This window comes from Dipodomys merriami, unplaced genomic scaffold (assembly GCF_024711535.1).
Source record: "Dipodomys merriami isolate MVZ:Mamm:240054 unplaced genomic scaffold, mDipMer1.0.p SCAF_6, whole genome shotgun sequence".
In the NCBI taxonomy this organism is placed as follows: Eukaryota; Metazoa; Chordata; class Mammalia; order Rodentia; family Heteromyidae; genus Dipodomys; species Dipodomys merriami.
Window position 1 is genome coordinate 48,735,877 of NW_027206179.1, and position 9,517 is coordinate 48,745,393.

At 40.3% G+C, this 9,517-nt stretch overlaps 1 protein-coding gene across 2 annotated transcripts; it reads right to left on the reverse strand.

Moving 5' to 3' along the window:
* Positions 1–1,041: 1,041 nt before the first annotated feature.
* On the reverse strand, positions 1,042–9,200 carry LOC138813526 (putative serine protease 47). Of its 2 annotated transcripts, XM_070001955.1 has the most exons (3): positions 9,091–9,200; positions 7,754–7,837; positions 1,042–3,080 (listed from the first exon to the last, which is right to left on the reverse strand). In XM_070001955.1, the coding sequence occupies exon 3, from the start codon at positions 2,439–2,441 to the stop codon at positions 1,269–1,271; it is 1,173 nt and encodes a 390-aa protein (XP_069858056.1). In that variant the 5' UTR covers positions 2,442–3,080; positions 7,754–7,837; positions 9,091–9,200; the 3' UTR covers positions 1,042–1,268. The 2 variants fall into 2 exon arrangements, with proteins under 2 accessions (XP_069858056.1, XP_069858055.1); XM_070001954.1 differs by lacking the exon at positions 7,754–7,837.
* Positions 9,201–9,517: the final 317 nt, after the last annotated feature.

Genomic DNA, 9,517 nt, shown 5'->3' on the forward strand with positions numbered 1-9,517 from the left:
AAAAATGAGAAAGTGAAAACTTAATAAATTAGTGAGACTGCAAAGATAGGATAAGAGGAGAACTTTATCAGAAAGAAAATTTTATTGAAGCTTAATTTACGTATAAGTTTCCAGTTGAGTGTTTAATCAACAAAATCTATAGCAAGATATCAAAGTTTAATGGTTCCATGGCAAAGTAGAACCAAAAGACAAGACAAAACATTACATATTTAATAAATATGTAGCATGCATTGCTTATAATATATATGTAATTACATTTCACATATTACATTATATATTTATCAATAAAATCACATTTTCTAGTCTTCTTTACATTGTTTAATATTCAACCAGCAATTGCCCTTGATGTACTGAGAAATTTATTCAATAGTCTGTTAATTAGGTTACACACAATAACTTCTATGAGCTACAGTGAATGCATTCCAAGTGAAGATGCTTGTTATAAAATCCTATTCCATGTTGATTACATTGCTAGGCCGGAGAGAAAGCTCAAAGGAATCAAGGCAATTTCCACATTTTATACATGTGTGAAATATGTCACACTTCCTCCTCCCTGGGAGTTTTCTGAGCAATGTCTTTCATTTCATTTGCAGACTAAGGCATGTTAGAACTCTCCAGGCGATTTGCCCTGTACACCTTACCTGCCCTCCCTACCGAGGCCTAGTGCTCTACCAACTGATAGAAATGACTATGCTTAAGAGTATCATCTAGTTTTATTTTAGAATTAGATTTTTTCCTTCTCAAATTCATATGCTCATTTTACTGATAATTACCTTCTTAGAGCTGTGATTTTTAACATACTTCCTCATTATCCCATGAGGGCTGTAGAAAACATTCTCAAACTTTAAATATATATATATATATATATATATATATATATATATATAATCATTAAGAGGGCTTAAGTCAACATATCAATGTATGAGTATAATGTATTCTCAAAGCTTGAGCTGCACAGTGTTAAGAACGGTTTTTCTTCCCCCAATCAGAGACATAGAACAGGCCAGCCCATTCATTCATATTTTCTGTAAAGCGAATGTTACAAGTCATACAAGAGCTCTACTTTTTAACTTAAAAAAAAATTGTGGTTAGCAAAATGATGTTTTATTTGACTTGGGGGTTCCTCCCGAACGGGGTTTGGTTTGAGGAATGGCATTTGATGGACAGATACAAGGGAGAGGAGCCATGTAGATGAACAGTGGGTTGGAGGGAGGGAGGCTGAACACGGAGAAGGGTCTGAGCAGAGAGACTATCAAGGGATCCAGGCGTCACCACAGAGCCAGCTGTGGTACTAGGAAGATACATGGCAGCAAGAGCCATGTCTGTGCGGACACGAGGGTAGTGTGGGGCTGAGCTGAGACAGTAGTCATCACAGCCACCGAAAAGTTCATGCGAGGCCGTGTGTGAATATGGTGCCGGAAAACCGCGAGCTTCTTGACTTTATTGATCCATTCCATGAAGTAGGCAACCCTGGTGAACACACTGGGGTAGATAGGATGCCGGCAGTCCAGGCCCCAGCTGGCTAGACCTACCAGAACCCAGACATTGGAGTGGAAGCACACCAGGGGCCCCCCAGAATCAACTGGGCAGATGGACTTTCCTGTGGAGAAGTCTCCTGCACACAGCATCTCTTCATGCACGAAGTCGTTGTCTTGGCCAGATCTTTGCCCAAATAGCGTATTACAGAACTTATTCTCCACCAGGGCCACCTTACCCTCCTGGAGTAAGAAGGGTGGCAACAGTTTCGTGTCTTCGGAGATCTTTCCCCAGCCGGTTATCCAGCAGGACGTCTGATGGAACAGGTGTAGGTCTGTGGATGGGAGGCAGACGGGAAGGACATACGACGTGAAATTCACAGCCCACTGCAGCTGCACCATGGCAATGTCGCTGCCATAGGGATGAAACTTCTCGAACGCTCTGTGGGGGATAATCTGACTCACGGCTATCTTTTGCGTATGCTGGGTTGGCTGGTACAGTTGGATGTTCCCCAACAGAACCCGATAGTCGTCTGGGTTCCTGGATTTGTTGAGGAAACAGTGGGCTGCAGAAGCCAGCCAGCGGTCCTCCAGGAGGACAGCTCCGCACAGGTGACGCTCCAAATAGAGCAGGCTGGCCTGCCAGGGCCACTGGCCCGCCGCTGCATTCTGGCCACCAAACACCTTAACTATCCCTTTGGGCTTTCCACACACTCGGCTGACGTCCTGGCTGGTGTGGGTAACATGTTCCAGGTGTACAGTATGGTGTGGATCATGGGCCTCGGACTCCACTTCCTCCAGTGCTCCCGGGTTTTCCCATTCGGCCGGCAGAGGAGACGTTGAGGAACTTAGCTTGGTAGGCTGCCTAGTGGAGGTGGCCTCTGGAGTCAGAGGCAGCAGCAAAAGCAGCAGTGGCCAGAACAGGTGACTGGTCCCACCTCCGGTCATCGGAGTTCTTGTGCTCATCCCAAACACCAGGATTTCCTGCCTTGACCCAGACCTGAACTTTGTCTACTTGAGTTGAGAGTAGATCTCACTCCATCTCAAACCCAGTCCCCTGAGTAAGACTTTGACTTCATAATGGATGTCATGACTCCCTGGAAAAGTTAAATCACCTACATGACAAGTTTCAAAATCATCCCTTTCCCAGTCACCTCCTCTTCCTACATGCACTAAAAATGTACTTTCTCTACCTCTTGGATGATGGTTGAAATTCCACTATTAGAGATTCTCCTCTTAACTTTAAATTGTCCTCTAAGTAAATGCAAACGGGTAATGCCATTAGCCTTTATCAGTTAGGTATATGGTCATGTACTCTCAGTTATCCATTCTTCTCCAAGACCTACTTCTGCAGGTGGCAGGAAGACTGGGGAAGACTATGAGATCCTATGTCTGGGGAAAAGCAGGGGCAGGAAAGTGTACATACTTGAATCAAGTTGATGAATTCACAAGTTCTGAAGGCTTCAACAGAAGAATCTTTGTATAACTGAAACCCAAACATTTCAAGTAGACAAGTCTAAGGCTGCTCTATTGGTGTTAAAGTTGGAGTCTGGATCTTTGCCTACTATAATTGTCTTCTCACACCAAGGGATAATCCAGAAAAACCTAGGGTTAGGAAAGATGGTTTGAAAAACATTCATGTATTGGGCATTGTCATTATGGAAAAGATGTCAAATTTCTGCCCATTGCTTCTTAATTCTATATTCAGTGATGTCATATTGAGAACTTGAAATCAACCATGATAGCAGTATTTATATCATGAAAACCAGCAGATGCTATATATCAGGACTTCATTTCCTTTTCAGACAACCAATTTACCAGCACACTACTGTCACATAAGTCTCCATGATTTGTGATAGGAGACAGTCACAACACCTACCCACATGTTGTAAAGTACTGTCATAACCTTAATAGTCTTTCCCTCATAAATATAGTCCTCTAGAAGGAACTCAATAGATGAGTTCACTCAGAAATATAAGAAAGAAGCACGTGGGAATTACCATTGGTGAAGTATAGAAAGTATTCCACACAAAGTATTTGTCCATCATATTATTACAAGTCTAGACATAGTCCAGAAGGATCTTAAGATTTATTCACACTCATGGCATAAATAAAAGCAATTAACAAGTGGAAAATATACAAAGCAGAAGATGTGCATAAATAGAAAGCATAAATATAATAGGATCAATAGATGTTTGGAAGGTTCAGAAAAGATGGAGGGGAGGCGACACAAGGAAAAGAGGAATGGAGGATAGAGGATATAAAGATAAATAAGACATCAACCAAGAGAGATAGCCCTCCATTGGAGATAACAGGCATAGTAAATAATAAACACAAAAGCATTTATTCATTCAACAAATGTATCAAGTGCTGAACGTATAGGAAGGACTAGGCATAAAATATTTACCAAAACAAGATTCATGCTTTAATCACTATATAGTTTAAGAGAGGAAAGACCCCAGTAAATTTCTTTCAATATTGGCAAATACTATCATTAATTAACCATTAAGAGATGTAGACCATAGAGAAGATTCTACCCCAACCTTGGGTGTCCTCAGACGTAACATCTAAAACAAGACCTGAAGAACAAACAAGCTGCTTGAATAAACAAGTCAAAAAACAGATAGAAAATGAATAAGAAGGGTCTGGTGGTAGGTGAAAAAAGACAACCATGAGTTCAAAGTTCAGGCTGGCTGATGATAGTGTCTAACAGAAAAAGGCAGAGAAATAAGTCAAGCCAGGTAATGCTGGTCTAACATAACATTCTTGGATCTGGACTCTGAGAGAAAAGAAGAGTCACCATTTTAAGAAGTTATGACTAGATAAAAATACCAAAGTTTAGGGAATTTGTTTGTTCATTTTATCCTCTGAATGGCTTTGGAATTGATCCTCATCTCTCTCTACCACCCTTATCCTCCCTCAACAGTATTAACACTGATGTCTCTAGCAGATCTCTCCACCTCTGCCCTGTCCCATTTAGAAACTGTTCCACAAGAATGATAGTAAGGCCAAATGGAGAGTGCAACAGTGATCATGTCCAACATATTGGTGTGGTGGAGAGGACAAATCAGTCCGTTTGAGAGCTATTCCAGGGACGAGATTAGCAAGATTCATAGGATGAAGAGGGCAAGAATTCAGGAGTCCCCAGGTTCCTGACATGGGCTGTTGGAAGGATGGTAGTGCTACTGAGTTTGAAAGGACATAAGTTGATTCTGGTGCAGGGTGATAGATAAGGATCTAGCTTTAGTTTTCTACAAGTGATTAACCAATTTTGCCAGTACCATTTACTGAAGAGGCTGTCTTTCTTCCATTCTATTTTTTTAGCTCCCTTATCGAAGATTAGGTGGCTATCGGTCTGTGGGTTCATTTCTGGGTTTTCATTTCCATTCCATTGGTCCTGAGGTTTCTTCTTGTGCCAGTACCAAGATGTTTTGATTATTATGGCTTTGTAGTAGAGTTTGAAATTTGGAATTGATATTCTTCCAGCACGGTTCTTTCTGTTAAGGATTGTTTTTGCTATTCGGGTCTTATATATCACCTTGCACCAGAATCAACTCCAAATGGATCAAAGACCGTCAAAGCAGACATCCTGAAAACATTACAGGACAAAATAGGAGAAACCCTAGGTCTCCTTGGCACAGGCTGAAATTTTCTTATAGAGACCCAGAAACACAACAAATCAAAGAAAGGTTGGACAAATGGGATTGCATGAAATTGCAGAGTTCTGCATGGCAAAGGACATAGCTAGCAGGATCAATAGAAAGCCCACTGATTGGGAGAAGATCTTCACTAGCCATACAACGAACAAGGGTCTCATATCTAAAATATACTTGGAACTCAAAAAATTAAATCCCCCAACAACAAGTCCTCAAAGAAACAACTGACCGATTAATATGTGGGCTAAAGAGAAACTTCTCTGAAGAGGAGAAAAGGATGGCCAATAGACACATGAAGAAATGTTCAACCTCTCTAGCCATAAAAGAAATGCAAATCAAAACAACATTGAGATACCACCTCACCCCAGTTAGAATGGCTATAATCAAGAACTCTAATAACAACAGATGCTGGAGGGGATGTGGACAGAAGGGAACCTTACTTCATTGTTGGTGGGAGTGTAAACTTGTTCAACCACTTTGGAAAGTAGTATGGAGGTTCCTCAAAAGACTCTACATAGAGCTCCCCTATGACCCCGCCAATCCCACTTTTGGGCATTTACCCAAATGATCACAAACAAGACCATACTAAATCTACCAGCACAACTATGTTTATCGCAGCATTATTTATCATAGCTAAGATATGGAACCAACCCAGATGCCCCTACAGTAGATGAATGGATAAAGAAAATGTGGTATATATACACAATGGAATTCTATGCCTCCATCAGAAAGAATGGCATTGCCCCATTTGTTAGGAAATAGAAAGACTTGGAAAAAATTATATTAAGTAAAGTTAGCCAGTCCCAAAGAAACATAGGTCCCATGGTTTCCCTTATTTGCAATAACTAGTATATGTCTGAGACAAGCAGAAAAGGTCAGAAAAGATGATGTTAAGTGAAATGAACCCCAAGATAAGGACACAAGTGTTCTTTTCTTTCTTCCTATTGTTTCTGATGTATTTTAAGGTACCATGTAATTTTTTTGATGCTTTGTCTGTCACTCCCTCATGGTATAACCTGTTTTCACTGTATTTGATGTTGGTATAATTTGAGAAGGGGAAGGGAAAAAATAAATTGTTTAAATAAGGATACAGGTTGACCCATTGCAACAATGAGATGTACAAGATGCTATGTCTAAAAACGAACTTTACTATTTAGGTGGTGGGGGGCGGTTGGAGGGGAGAGTATAGTTGTGATGGGAGGGAAAGGATGGTAGGGGAAAAACAAAGGAGGAGGCAACAATTCTTGATAAGAAATGTACTCATTACCTTGCTCATGTTATTGGAACCCCTCTGAACAGTATTTTCACAATAAAAAACTTATTTAAAAAATTAAAAAATAAAAACATCAAAAAAAGAAAAGAGGAAGTGGCGCTGTAGCTCAAGTGGTAGAGTGCTAGCCTTGAGCTGAAGAGCTGAGGGACAGTGCTCAGGCCCAGAGTTCAAGCCTCATGACTGACAAAAAAAAAAAAAGAAAAAGAAAAAGAAAAAGAAAGGACATGAAACAGAAACAGGTCTGGTAGGAGTGGATCAGAAGTTTAACTCTGAGCTGTAGTAAATCCTGGCAGAGATATGTAGTCAGGAATTTATTAGAAAAGCCCAAAGAGAAATTACCATGATGTCTAGTTTTTATACCGTGATCAGTAAATAATATTGCTTCTCTTCACCTAGTAAGTAATCAAGTGAGACACGAGCATAAGCCCACAGAAGTAAAATGTTCAATTTGGTCACAAACACTTAACAGAGTTGGGAAACATAGGGTGCTAATACTTCATTTCTGATTTGAAGAGAATAGGGTAGTCTGTCTCCAGGATGATTCCTAATGATTTTTGCCAGATGGTGCTCGTGTCTTGTTTAGCCCTCCCTTCCAATGAATGGAGATGAGTTGTGTGACTTCTAAGGACGATGAAACTTCTGCCCTCTTTTATCAACCTCCAGACCTGTCCCTCTGGGACAGCCAGCTGCCATACTGGGAAGTTAATGCTTATGGTGGGAATCGAATGCCATTTTTCAACAGCCAGGCAGGTTCTCCATCTTGGGAGCCAATCCTCCTGGCCTGCTCCAGCACTTCCAAATGTCTGACATGGCCAAATCTTAACTGCAACCACAAGAGAAAACCAGAGAAGAGCCGCTCAACTACACTGCTTCTAAACCCCCAATCCACAAAAACTAAGAGGTAGTAAACATGACTAGTTTAAGCCACTATATTTAGAAGCCTATGTATTGCACATCAACAGATAAAGTACACAGAAAATTACCTACCACGCTATGGATGGCACATATACTGGAGAGCTAAAAAAGGCCTCCCCCATGGTGCCCACCTCACAAAAGCTAAAGCCACAGCTCTCACACCTGAGCATGGAGCTGACTCATCTGAAGGCCTCATTAAAGTACAGACTGGATTCCACCCAAGTTTTTTTTACTGTGGGTCAGAGCTAGAACTCAGCCATTCGCCATTCTGGAAGGCATTCTGGGAACATGGGTGCTGATGAGTGAAGACGTGGCCATGAGATGGCAGTAACACCTAGCAAGGTTTACTTGGCTACATTTTGATGTCTGCATGAGACCATCTATAGGCTACTGTCTAGAAGCAGAGGAGGACAAGGGAAGGGAAGATAGATTACCTTTCTCAGCATCCAGCAGGTCAATGAGCTCCCAAGGGCAAGAGCAGCTCCCAGTCTTATTTATTGTAACAGGATTTCTCTTATCTATTGCCAACAGATGTAGAATGCAGTTTCACAGGGTATACAAAACAAACAAGCTCTAGGTAGCTAAGAATTGACTTATCTGAACTATGTTTAAAACAACTACAGAAACTAAGTTTGGAATGACAAGGTTTCTGAGTTCACTGGCCCCAGCCTCTTATGAGGAAATAAACAACACAGTCCATCACTGGCCTGTTGATGTGACAAAGTCTCCGAGTGATATAAATGCTTCCAATCCAAGAACACACTGACAACCACTGACCAGGAGGGATGAATAATAATATGGGTTTCTTGTGGGCAAGAGGACTCTGGAAAAGACCATAAACTCAATCTGCTCCAAAACTGCCATATCAAATGGAATCTCTTCCCTTAGAAACAAAATGAGGGAAAGGGAAGTGAATGCAACTGAGCCTCTGGCCACATGAAAGGAAGTGAGACAAAACTATCTGTTCCCTTTAAATCTAATCCAAGATAAAGATTTTGCATCTAAGAAACATAGTTTTCATTGGGACTTCCTTTCTATTACTGAGAAGGAAGTCCAGTGAGGAATTTCTGGTTTTCTCTATACAGAAACCAGTTCTACAACTGTGGTAGTTTGCCTGTGGATGGTGAAAGCTGCTAATACATCTTTACCTAATTAAGTAATTTCTGATGCACACACAAAAATGTTTCTCTTAAAGAACTCCAAGAAAGATGTTTTGTGTTGTAAAAGAAATGTAAATTTAGATCTAATATTGAAGTGATTTTCCTTAACCAAGATTTTAGTTGCTTTTATTTCCTCCTATGACATTCACATCTCCATAATCATCCCTTTGCTAGTCTTAATGACCATATGTTCTACACATTAAGAACAGTATTGGATGCCATGCCATAAGGTGAAGGTAAAGCTGGGAATAAAGCAAATATAAGATTTTTCTTCCTAAAAATAACTTACATAAAGAGAACCTGGTTAATAGGAGCATTTGATATATTAGTCTCAGCTATTTTCTTTTTCTTCCATTCACATTAGGGGATTTAGAAATAAATTAGCTTGAAAAATGCAAGAAGGAAGAAACAACAGGGCTACCCTCCCAACAAAGAAAGGCATTAGCCTAAGATTTAGTGATTTAGTAATATATCACTTTCTGGGGTAGTTTTACTGACAGAGGCTGAATCTTTTGTGGACCTCTTACTTCCTCTTGACTGAAATATCCAACTGGCCCAAAGAAGCTCCAGCCTCTTAATTCTATCAGGATTGACACAATTTGCATAAGTACCTGTCATTATCCCCCACCAAGTACCTCCTTTCCAACCTTGAGCATTTCTTTTGGATTCATTTTAATTAAATAGCTAATGTAGCTATTCAAGTTCACATTGTCAATGACCATGTAATCATCTTCCCTAGTGGCCAAAATTCTTTTCTCTTTATGAGGTTACAATTAAATTCCTTTCAGCCATAAGGTCAAAAGAATCTGGAACAGTTAGCCTTCCCTATGACTAATTTCACACCTGCGACTGTGACACAGATAAAATAAGACCTCTTAAATAGAAGGTGTCAAATTAAGAAATAATATACATTTGACTACATCTCAACTGAAGCTAATTAGATGTAAAAATTAAACACTGGATTCTTTTCCTGTTGCTGGAAGTGAAGGCTGACATTCTACTCATACATTTAAGACAAATCTGTGTCCCTTAGAAATT